This window comes from Dipodomys merriami, unplaced genomic scaffold (assembly GCF_024711535.1).
Source record: "Dipodomys merriami isolate MVZ:Mamm:240054 unplaced genomic scaffold, mDipMer1.0.p SCAF_13, whole genome shotgun sequence".
In the NCBI taxonomy this organism is placed as follows: Eukaryota; Metazoa; Chordata; class Mammalia; order Rodentia; family Heteromyidae; genus Dipodomys; species Dipodomys merriami.
Window position 1 is genome coordinate 34,122,836 of NW_027202604.1, and position 12,978 is coordinate 34,135,813.

Genomic DNA, 12,978 nt, shown 5'->3' on the forward strand with positions numbered 1-12,978 from the left:
TGGGGCATGACTTTGTAATCAACAGTCTACCTTCAGGCCCTCGTGGTACTCGATGCAAAGCCCAACATTCAGGAGGTTTATCAGAGATAAACAGAATATCAGAGTCATTCTTAATCCTCAGTCCAGGTTAGACCTCAAATCACCTACAGAAAACTAAAAGCAATGTAGGGACGCCTTAGCCATTTCCAATTTGAGCCTCTGGAGCCAGCACACCTCACCCGTGCATTCTGATCGGGTGTCTTGGAACAGGCTTAAAACAGCAGTTGTGCCTAGTGATCCTCTTACAGGGTTCTCGGCTTCCAGAGTTATCGTGGCTTGTTTCTGATCCTGTGCCACACACAGACTTCTAAATCAGGTGAACAACCACTCTCTTCAAGAAGAGGCACAAAACCCAGCATCACCTTCTTATCTCAGCCAATCAGCCAGCCCTGGACTGCTGTTCCCAAGTAACTCAATTCTAGTGAACCTACCCTGATGGTCAAGCCGGTGTCTTTCACCAAGGCATAGCTGACTCTGTAACCTGAGCCTGGTCATACCAGGCACCCCGCAGCTTGCAAAACCAATGCTTTAATACTCAATACCTAAATGACAAGCTTTTATATTGCGGCAGGTGTGTGTCGAGTCCTTTCTAAGTGACAGTTACTGTGATGGAACTAGTAAAGGGAAAGTATTCAAGAAATGATTGCACACATAATTCAGATGAGAAGGGATATGAGTGATGGAAAAGGAAGGCAAGAGAGCCCCAAAAATAGCAGAGAGCATCTCAATCTGGAATGTGGGATGGTAAGATGGTATTCCAAATAGACTTCACAGAGCAAGCACAGCTGAGACCTGACTGTGCAAAGCTCAAAGTGGGTAGTTAAGTACAGACAGAAACAGAAGGCCTTCTGCCCAATGCTGTCCTCTTCCTTATCTGCCTCTTTCTCACCATGCAAAACATTAGTGAGATCCCATCTCAATCAGTTAAGCCAAGTATAGTGATACGCACCTGTAATCCTATCTATCTAGGAAGCTGTAGGTAGGAGGATCGAGGTCCAGACTGACTAGACATAAATTGGAGATTCTATTTAAAAAAAAAAAGGAAAAAGGTCTAAGAGCATGTCTAGTGGCTGAGCACCTGCCTAACAAACTCAAGGGCCTAAGTTCAAACCCCAGTACTATCAAAAATAAAAACTGTGAAAAGTTCTACTGAAAGCGCAAACCCCATACTTGACACCACTGACCCAGAAAGACAAGCACCAAAATATATGCTAGTGAAAACACTGAGTACTAAAGGCAAAGGAAAAGCTCCTAGGGTATCAGACAAAAGCAACAAGTAACATCAAGGGCAAGGAATCTTGACTGGCACCTGCCTTTTCAACAGCAAGTCTTATTCCAAAAGAAAACAATAAGGTATAGAAGGTAATCTAGCAAAACACGTGTAAACCAAAGATCTCCTATGTAACAAAACTGACTTTAAAGTATAATATTTAATAACGAACTGTTATTAACATGTATAAATTTTCAGGGAACATTGTTTCCACATCCAGAAGAAGTTAGCAGAGAGCTTCATCCTTTCAATGCCTAGGCATAACGAACACAAAAGCACTGATCATGTAACTACTGACAGAGCTAAGTCTAAACATGAGTTAAAAAGGAGACAGTACTCTATGCCACAAACATATGCTTTGAAAATACAGAAGTAGTCCAACTATTTTAAAACTGGGGGAGAAACAGGAAACCATATGGAAAAGTCTGGGTTTTAAAAACCTATTCTCAGCATGATATTGGAGATGGCAGCATTGGTATTATTTTGAGACTGTTCTGTATGTAATCTGGGATGAAATAAATGAGTAATTATGGACTATTTTAATCCTATCCCTGTGTTCCTAAGCTCCAGGATTCCTGGCATACAAGATAAAGAAATCACACAAAACAGGTAAAGTTAGAAATCATGAAATGGAAGTATGGGTATGAAATCGTAGGATATTTTATCTGAGCTCTGTCCACTGGCAGGGCCTGGAAACAACAGCCCATCTCATCTCATGGCAATGAGCACATCCAGAGCCCGAACAGGATCCTGGAAACACCACCACCTACTAAGACACTTGGGCTTCCTAGAAAAATGGTGAAGTCCAGGTCAAGGGTGGGGTACAACTTGTCATTAGGAAAATCAAAGAAGCCATGAAGGACTATGCAAGAACTGGGGACAGTTGCCTACAGCTGGGCGTAGGAAGGAGGAGTAACTGCAAATGGACACAGGTTTCTTTTGGAACTGATGAAAATGATCCAAAATTGAATTGTGGTGATGGTTGCACAGCCCTATAAATACACCAAATATACCAAACAACAACTGAATTGCACATTCCAAATGGTAACTCTTGGTGTGTAAATCACCTCTCAATAAAGCTGCAACAGAGGCAGCGGCTAAGGTGTGGCTTAAGTGGTTAGAGCCTTAGCAGTAAAAAGGACTCACAACAACTTGAAAAGGCACCCTAAGCTAAAAAAAATAGGAAAATTTGACCTTCAAAAATGGATCAGAAAGCCGGGTGCTGGTGGCTCACGCCTGTAATCCTAGCTACTCAGGAGGCTGAGATCTGAGGATCGCGGTTCAAAGCCAGCCCGGGCAGGAGAGACCGTGAGACTCCTATCTCCAATAAACCACCAGAAAACCGGAAGTGGCGCTATAGCTCAAGTGGTAGAGCACTCGCCTTGAGCTGAAGAGCTGAGGGACAGCGCCCAGGCCCAGAGTTCAAGCCCCACGACCGACAAAAAAACAAAAACAAAAATGGATCAGAAGATCAAGTGAATAAAACTTATAAAGCCAGACACACTGGTGGCTTATACCTATAATTCCAGTTACTCAGGAGGCTGAGATTGGGAAGGTGGAGGTCAGCCCAGGAAGAAAAGTTTACGAGACTCTATCTCTAAAATGTCCAACAAAAAGCAGGGCTGGAAGTATGGCTCAAGTGGTAGAGTAACAGCCTTGAGTGCCCAGGGTCTTAAGTTCAAATCCCAATACCATCAAAAGAATTTTAAAGATCCACAATATAAGTTTAAATTGATGAATTCATAGTTTTTTTTCAAAAAGTGAAATAATTAGATATGTTTACATTTGTTTTTAAAACTGCACAGAACTAAAGGCATACATATACACAAGAGGCATAAAACTCAAAGATAGGTAGATCATAACAACTATTTGTTTTCTGGCTGTGAAACTACTATAGTTATAGGAGATAGTACCACTCCAGGAAACTGGGTAAATGGCACACCCAGTACTAGTTCTTATAATGCATGTGAATCTACAATTATCTTAAAGTGAAAATATTTAATTAAAAAAGGAAACCCAGAGCTGGGAGATGTGGCTCACACCTATAATCTTAAACTACTTGGGAGGAGAAAAACTGAGATTGCAGTCTGAGAGCTGGCTGTAATCCTAGCTACTTAGGAGGCTGAGATCTGAGGATCATGGTTCAAAGCCAGCCCCAGCAGAAAAGTCCATAAGACTTTTATCTCCAATAAACCACCAGAAAACTGGAAGTCGCACTGTGGCTCAACTAGGAGAGCACTTCGCTTGAGCTGAGGAGCTCAGGGACAGTGCCTAGGCCCAAAGTTCAAGCCCCACGACCAACAACAACAAAAAACGAATGCAGTTTGAGACCAGCCCAGGCAAAAAGTTCACAAGATCCCATCTCAATCAATGAGAAATCTGGGTGCACTGGCTCACATTTCTCATCCATGCTACTTGGGAACTATAAATAGGAGGATTATTGTCCAGGCCAGCCTGGGAAAAAGCTGAGTCTATTCAAAAAATAATGAAAGCAAAAAGGGCTTGGGATATTGCCTAAAGCCCTGAGTCTGAACCCCAAGATCACCAAAGAACCTCAAACAGAAGCTGCAGAGCATAAGTGGGCCCTGGATTCAAATGCCAAGCAACACAAACAAGGAAAGGACAGAGAAAGGGAAGGGAGAACGCACTCATCATCTGGTCAACCTGAAAGTAGGAACCCAATTCAGTATTTTAAGATCTAGCAAAAAAAAAAATTCAAGCACTTGTCTTTGTTTCCTGTAAGACCTATACCAATGATTACAAAAATATAGGTGGAGGTAATTATGAAAGGATGTCCACTGAAGAATTATTAATTAGATTATCACCACCTATAGCCCCCAATAAACACATGAAGTCAGCACTGAGCATCAATAGCTAACACAACAAAAAGAGGAAGAAGCAGCTGTCAGGTCTTCATGGTGGATATGGAAGTCAACACCATGATGCCTTGCCATGGGATGCAAACATGAGTTTGCTCAGGCCAGAGGATGCAGCTATCAATGAGTAGATAATACACGAGAGGGACAGAGCAGGTAAACTATACTGAAAAAGCAATGAGCAAACTTCGGACTGTGCTCTTCAATGGATAAATTAATAGGAAAGAGAAAATGGGGGTAAGGGCACAGAAAAGAACCCTGTAGATACACAGATAGACAGAAGACTCTTAAAAGACACCAATTCCTTTAAATGGGCAAGGTCAGACTTGGGATATCTGGGTGGTAGCACTGAAGAAATGCAAGGAAATATCGTATTACAAAAGGGGCTACTTTAGAGGAAGAGTGAAGTGGTGATGAGGATATGGCACACAGATGGGGAACACAGCAAAATTCTACTTCCTGATCTGCATGATGGTTACAAGCATGTTCATTCAGGATAGCTCAGTACACTGGACACAGGTACATTATTTCCTGCTGATATTTTACTTCACAATTTAAAGCTGTTTTGAAATGAAGGAAAATTGTATCGCTAGTATAAACTGAAAGAAAGAGAATGAAACATTTAAAATAACCACAGGAAAATAAGCAATAATGATGTCACTTTAACCAGCTCCTAATGTTTGAGGAAAGTTGCTAGGCCTACTCTCTGGATTAGAAGATTATCAAGTGTTAAGAATACGTTAGCATAAATTAAAAAAAAAAAAGAATCCGTTAGCACTGAAATAAGACATTCTTGATGTCAGCAAGATCTAAAGACATCTGAAAGGGAAGCTCTTTCTCACTGTGAGTCAGGATGACCTTATCCGTGCCCATCTACCACTGAAGCCAATTTTAAATTCATTTCGTATTCTACACATCTGGAAACAAAGGGATTAAAAAGGGTCTAGTGAGCTGCCCAATGGCTAATTCCCATAATTCTAGCTACTAAGGAAGCTAAGAGCTGAGGATCACAGTTCAAAGACTTATCTTCATATAACTACACACACACACACACACACACACACACACACACACACACACACAAAATTATTTAATTTTTTTTAAATTTTTTTGGGGGGTCTGATCGTGGGGCTTGAACTCTGGGCCTGGGCGCTGTCCCTCGGCTCTTCAGCTCAAGGCTAGCGCTCTACCACTTGAGCCACAGCACCACTTCCGGCTTTTTTTTCTTTTTGCTTATATGGTGCTGAGGAATCGAACCTAGGGCCTCAGGTATGCAAGACAAGCACTCTACCACTGAGCCACCTTCCCAGCCCAAAATTATTTAATTTTTTTAAAAGGTCTGGTGGTCAGGCTCCAATGGGTCATACTCATAATCCTAACTTCTCAGAAGACTGAGATCCAGGATCAATAGTTGAAGCCAGCCCTGGCAGAAAAGACCATCAATCCCATCTCCAATGAACCACTTAAAAAAGTGCCAGGAGTGGAGCTGTGACTCAAGTGGTAAATCATTAGCCATGAGGAAAAATAAGCTCAGGGAAAGTGCTGAGGCCCTGAGTCCAAGCCCTGGAAATGGCACAAAAATCAATCAATCAATCAATCAATCAATCACAAGTCTGGAGCACTAGTGTCAGTCAGGCTTCCTGAGGGGATTAAAAAAGCTTTAGCTCTCCCAGATCATTAAGAGATTTATTTTATCCATCCTCCCTTTTCTAAACAAGCTTAAAAGGTTTGCTTTTCCATTAAAAGCATTTAAGCAAGAGGCTGACCCTACAGCCTGGAGAGAGACACTTCTCCATGTCCTGGTTACAAACACACACATTTCTCTTTGTACTTCATAGCACATCTCCGGAGCCTAGCAATCAGCCACCTCTGCTTTGTATCTAATGTGTCTGGAGGTTCTCAGGTGACAAGGCGCCTGTACCTGAGAGCATAAATTACAGAAATAAGCATAAATGGCCTCCCTCATCTGAACTCCTTATCTCAAAAAAGGCACCACATCCTGAGTTGCTGGTTCAACAACACTAGCCTGAGTTGACCTCAAAGCCCTTTTAAAAAAAGAGAAAGAGAGAAAGGGCTATCAGATTACATAATATAAACTGGCAGGAGGCAAAGAAAACAGACTCAAATGGAATTCAATCTCACTTTCAAACATTTATCTGAAACAAAGAGAGAAAATGGCCTGATTCACCAAAATGTGATTCAAAACCAAGGTTTGCTTTGTCCTCCAACCCCTGACTTTCACATTACATTACTTGGAAGAAAAAGCGAACTTGAGCCAGGATAGTTCCATTTTTTGGCACAGCTGCTCCCAGAAGAAGACACAGCGACGCCAACACATTAAGATGAAGTTCAAGCAGAAACTGAAAGGGGAGTGTGTGTGGAAAAGGAAGATCAGGGATGGATCCCTTCCTCCACAGTGTCTGATCTTCCTCAACCTGGAGTTTGCTGGCCCTGTTCCCCACATTCTATGTCTCCTATTGCTCTGCATTCTCTATCCTCTGGGTCCTGTGAGCCTCAACTTTCCAGCTTAACCTTGTCCTCATCAACATTCCGAAGGCAGGTATGCAAACAGACAAGTAAACAGACACACACCTGCTAAGATGGCCAGAACCTCAAGCACCACTTACCACAGGTGCTTCTTATCAAAGCCTAGTCCACCATTTCTGTGAGACCTGAGAAAAACACCTGATTCATAGGACAGAGGAGGCCCCTACCTGTAAGGACCACTTCCTGGCCTCCAATACTTATGAATATTGACAGCAAAGGGCCCTTCCATGGACAGTACCTTGAACACAACTTTAAGAGCATGCATTTCAATGTTTAAATAAAAAGTGTTAGCCAGACAACACCGGCTCACACCTGTAATTCTAGCTACTCAGGCAGATGAGATCCGAGGATCACTGTTCAAAGGCATCCTGGGCTAAAATTTTAGTTCATGAGACTTTTATCTCCAATTAATAACCAAAAAGTTGGAAGTGGAGTTGTGGATCAAGTGGCTGAGTGCTGAGCTTGAGCACAAAAGTTCAGGTAAAGTGCCGAGGCCCTGAGTTCAAGCCTCAAGACCAGCAAAAAATAAAACATTTATAAATAAATAGGAAGCATTATCTCCACACCAGCCTCTGTGATTATTAAGATTTAGCAAACAGAATTTTAAAACATCTACAGTTATTGCTCCAGAAACACCTACAAGTCAAAGCCCCCCAGAATTGACTGCAGCCCAGTTGAAATATACTAAGAAACATGAGGCATTACTCAGATGGGAAAGACTGAACTGAAAGCAGCAGACCTTGTGCTTCCCTGGAAACATGGGAGACTTCTACATTTTCTTTCAGATAAGGCACCTTGAGTCTTGGGCCTGGGACTCTGGCTTATCTGGGATGGGAAAATGGTTTGGTGATAGGAGGAAGAAGAGGGGGGCACTTACTTTGGATTTCTTACCCAATGAGCTACTGAGAAATGCAAGAGTGTATTTAAACACTACTCACTGCCTGTTGGATATCAGTCTTCACCTGTTCACTCAACATGCCTTCAAAGACAAAGGAGTCGCCAAACTTCTCAGCCTAAAAGGACGGAAGGAAATAAAAACTCAGATAAGGCTGGAATAATTTGTTTCACACCTACCATTCTGTGTCCAGATGAACTTGAGTTTTCCCTGTGACTTTCCAGAGGACTCAGAAGTGACTTAAAAGCATCCTGGCTGCCTCTTAAAACAGGCTAATGTCACTCATGGAGACTGTTTTAAGTCTAGTTTAGCTGATAAGACGGCAGACTAGAAGGGGTTAGCTGTTGAGAACGTGACTGTCACTGCTGGAGGAAACACATTTCCCCAAGTATTACAAATGACCAGGAAATGACAGTATTCTGTGTGTTTGATAACACTTTGTTTATCCTTTGTCCAGCTCACAGACTTAAGCTGAAAGAATTAAATGCCACTATTGGCTGATATTTGAGCTCCACTAAGGTGTCAAATGTTTTCATAAATCTCAAGTGGTCAATTCAAGCACCCAATGGAAATCTGTGTTTTAATCATTTAACATTGATGTTACCCACCTGGTTCTATCATGTATGACCCTGTTCTGACCCTAGAGTCATTTGTCATCTGTGGCTTTCCTCCTCTAGTTTTCTTCTTTTGGATTGTTCTAATCCATCCCTGAAATACATGGGCTCATCTTCCTGCTGTTTCCCAGAGCTCTCCCCTGGCTTCCTATACTTCCCATATTTGGCTGGTGGTTCCATTACACATGAACTAGCCATTGCATGGCCAGCTGCTTAAAGCTCAGGCTGTAGCTCTGCAACCCTGGAATTTTAGATTCTAGGGGCCGGTAGTAAAGCATGTGTTAAAACTGGTGGTTCTAACACAGGTGCTTCAAAATACATTACTTCAGTACCAGGCAACCTCATTCAAACCTCTTGCTTTAACTATGGTCAGTAGTTCAAATGACTCTCGAATCTACCTGCAGTCCTATCAGCACTAGTCGAAGTCAATTAAATACTGGATTGTTATCTTTGTCCTTATAAGAGCCCTAGGCTCCTTTTCCTGAGTGGAACTTATTGTCTTTTCTTCACTCCTCATGTTCTTTCCAAATCCCCTGGTAACACCTGCCTAAAAACCCAAGCTAATTATTCATTTGACAAACATGTATCAAATACCTACCATGTGCCTGATTTGGGGCTAAATTAGTAAATACACACACACACTGAACATTAAATAGGCATGGTCCCCATCCTCAATGTATTTAAGTATGAAAAAGCAGACAAAAATCAAACCAACAAAAGGAAATTAAGTTTTACTTCATCTGGTAAAGCTAAAAAAATTTAAGAAAACCTTGTTCTGGTGGGATTTGAAGGCTCCTTGAAAAATGGACATTTATGCTGATAAGAATGAGAAGGAGACCAAAAAAAAAAAATGAGAAGGAGCCAGGTGTTCAAAAGGGGACAAGCAAAGGGCTGCAAACTCTTGGCAAAGCTCACAAGGTAGAAAGGAACAGGAAGGTGGAAAAGACTAGGAACAATACCAAGAGGCTAGCACGCAGGGAATGAGGAGCATGTGACATAAAATGAAGTCATATAAAGTCGGAGGGAAGAAGGGAAAACAAAAAAGTCTACAAAATGCCATAAAAATATAAAGCATTTTGTCCATGACAGGAGTTCTAGTTTTTGTGACCTTAAACACTTTGATAACACGATGAAACTCAAAGAATTCATTCTCAGAATGATATATTTCAATCCATAAAATAAAATCAATAGGACTATTAAGACAATATTTAAATCAAAATACTGATAAGACAAAGTTGTGCTATAGTAATACGTCTGCTCTTTAGTGATATACTAAATAAGCTCCACCGCTTGATGTCATGATTATTATAGTCAAAATATGAAATGAGCTAAAGTAAATGTCCACAGGTATCTAATGAAACATTTAAATAAATTATAACATGTCAACTTCAACAAAAAGTGGGAACAGATAAAAGCAGCATCTCATAGTACCTTCAGCAATAGTGAGATAAAAGTTTCTGTGATTTTTATTGGCAACAAAGTGACAGGCATGCCATCATCAGGGTTTAATCTCGTTATAAGTGGAAGAAAAGCTAAACTGGGGGGAGAGGGAGAAGCTGGAGGTAGAATATATCCAAGATGTAATTTATGACCACTGAGGGCATTTTAGGAAATTCTAAAGAAATGTGACATTGCAAATCCAAATCAAATGTTGTTTTGCTTTTGGTATTCGCTTGAAAACTAAGCCAGGTGCTGGTGGTCCACGCCTGTAATCCTAACTACTCCAGAGGCTGAGATCTGAGGATCACAGTTCAAAGCCAGCCCAGGCAGGAACTCAGTGACTTTTATCTCCAATTAACCAGAAAACCAGAAGTGGCGCTGTGACTCATAGTGGCAGAGCACTAGACTTGAGCAAAAGAGCTCAGGGACAGCTCCCAGGCTCCCACTACCAACAACAACAAAAACAAACTGATTTTTTATAAAGGATGTTTGGTGCCTCCTCTCCCAAAAAACTTAAAAAAAAAAATTAAAAAGTAGTGCTTTGTGGTCAAAGTAAACAGGACTCTATAAAGAACAAGTGTGTTTCAGACCTTCATTTCATAAGCCAGAAGTCCTTCCCCTTGCCCCTCTGTCTCTCCTCTTCCCATTTAGGACAAACGCCCACTTGCAGAGCCTCACTGTGAGCCTCACCCGCCACAGAAGGCCTGGAACTACCAGGGATGCTTGCGAGTCTGTGAGGCACGGGAATACTGCCCCCAAAAGAAAAGCTACACTTCTACATTGTTCATTTAGGAAATGCGTAATTATGACATAAGGAAAAGGAAGAGTGGCTTTATTTACATGCCACGCCATCTGTTCTCTCTAATAGCCCAAGTGGACAGCGGCCCTCTCTGGCATATTAAAATACTAACACAATACAGCATAACAGGAACACTGGTTCTGGGATCATGCTGTCCAGGCTCAAGTCCCAGCCCTAACTAACTATATGTTCAACTCCGAGCAACAGACTTTTCTAATGCAGTATGTCCTGAAAAACAGTCTGCTTCATGGAGTTGCTGTGAGGCATTATGAGAAAAAGAGACAGAGACAGACACAGAGAGACAGAAGGAAAGTGTCAGTTCAGCAGTGCAGGCCCATAGTTAAAGTGGTCTACGGTCATTGTTAAGAGCACTCTTGACAGTTCTTAAAAAGAAGTAGTCCTCACTCCTATCCTCAACCCCTTTACCTCTGTCAAATAGCCGGTTGAGTTCACAAACTTCTCAAATTCGGCATTACTGACTTCATAGGCATCCATGTAGAAGGCATCGATGGTGACTCTCCTCGCAGGAGCTTCCCCATCCTGCTTGATCTGAGGATCATCTGTGCCCATCATAAATACTCCAGCAGGGATGGCGACCATCTGCAGTAAAAGAAAAACACCAGAAGTCATGCTTCACAGCCTACAGGACCCCTCAGCTCCCTGGTGGATCTCCCTTGGATGGGTATGGGAATCTTGTTTCGGCCCCTCTGCTGCATGCGTCTCTCCCTCCATCCTTCCTTCCCTCACCACACTCACGCCCCAATCATAGTTACAGGTTTTCATCTTCCTTAGATCTTCCTGAGGATTCAAAATAAACCAGCACTAAATATGGTATGTGGTCCACATCAGATACTCTAAAGAGTTCTCATTGGGTGGATGAGTAACACCCTGACTATGAGGAATTTGGTCACTTGAATTATTCATAAATTATAAAAGCTCTATTTTTTGTGCAACACAGTTCCAGACATACATGACGTCTTTCTAGTAATGAACCTGTGTGACTGCCTCCACTCAGACTCAACTAGGCTTACCCACCATTCTCACTACTCTCCAAGCACCTGGCACACAGATTCTGAAGTCTGTAGGAAAGATGTCAAGAAAAGTGTGTGTGTGTGTGTGTGTGTGTGTGTGTGTGTGTGTGTGTGTGTGTGTGTGTGTGTGTGTGTGTGTGTGTGTGTGTGTGTGTGTGTGTGTGTGTGTGTGTGTGTGTGTGTGTGTGTGTGTGTTGAAAGTTAGGCTTGAACTCAAGAGCCTGGGCACCATCCCTTAGCTATTTCTGGCTTCTTGGTTGTTAAGGGGAGATGAGACTCATGGACTTTCCTCCCTGGAATAGCTTCAAACTATGATCCTCACATGTCAGCCTCCTGGGTAGCTAGAATTACAGGTGTAAGCCACTGGTTCCCAGAGAGAAGTCAGAATTTTAAGTCACTCTACAAAGAACTAGAACTAGAAATAGTGAAGACTCCAGACATTAGTTAAAAATATAGTCTTAAAATCACTACTAAGAGGATCTTAGTATATAGAAGAGAGATGGGGGGGATGAAAAGCGTGACATTGATAAAGATACATTGTATTCATAAACTGACAAGTTGAAACCCCTTTATACAACTACTTAAAGATAATTTTTAATTTTTTTCCATTTCCTAGCATTCATTTCAATAAACGTTAATATTTAATTTTTTAAAAAGAGGATTTAACAAAAGATGTTACTAAGAGTCAAGTGTGATGGTGCACTCCTGTAATCGAGCACTCAAGAGGCCAAGGCAGACAGGATCAAGAGTTCTTGCCAGCCTGGGCTATGTAGTAAACTGTCTCAAAAAAAAAAAAAAAATACAGGTGGCTCACAAGAGGCTATGCAGGAGGCTGAGATCTGAGGATCATGGTTCAAAGCCATGATCTCTAATTAACCATCAGAAAACTGGAAGTGTCGCTGTGGCCCAAGAAGTAGAGCAGCAGCTGAGGGACAGCACCCAGGCCAAGTTCAAGACCCACGACAAAAAAAAAAAAAAAACAACAACCAGAAAACAGCAAGCCTTTCTCAAGCAGACAAGTAGATCTTGTTACAAATAAGAACAGTTATTCATCCCTGTGCTCAAAGGCAGGGTCCAAAAGAAGCTGTCTCTCTCCATTGTACATAATGAACTTTGACAGTCACCTAATTTTGTCCATCTTCTTCTCCCTTAATACTAATAACACTAATACCATCACCTCCACTACAGACTCCTGGCCTGGTTCTTTTCCTTCTTTCATTAACCATCAGGGATGATAGCAAGAGTGAGTCAGAATGTCTAATTTATACTAACAAGTTTTCTTAACTCTAAATGTAAATAATCACCTGAGTGAAACCCATAGCATCAGGGTATCTCACTCTTCAGAACCTCAAGCTTAACAGACTATGTTAACTATGTCCTCATGGAAAGTCCTGACTCAAACTACCCATTCTTCTTTAAGTCTAAAGGTGAGCGCAAAACCTCTTCTATGCCACAGCTCCTGCATTG

The 12,978-nt window shown here is 41.7% G+C and overlaps 1 protein-coding gene across 2 annotated transcripts in view; it reads right to left on the minus strand.

The window, feature by feature from the left end:
- The window catches only part of Sumf1 (sulfatase modifying factor 1), a 63,667-nt gene that overhangs the window by 46,286 nt on the left and 4,403 nt on the right, over nt 1-12,978 (minus strand). For both annotated transcript variants that reach the window (XM_070018998.1, XM_070018997.1), the window contains exons 2-3: nt 10,907-11,080; nt 7,671-7,745 (exon numbers count right to left, since the gene is read on the minus strand). In XM_070018998.1, coding sequence (XP_069875099.1) covers nt 7,671-7,745; nt 10,907-11,080 — 249 coding nt within the window. The remainder of the gene's footprint in view (nt 1-7,670; nt 7,746-10,906; nt 11,081-12,978) is intronic.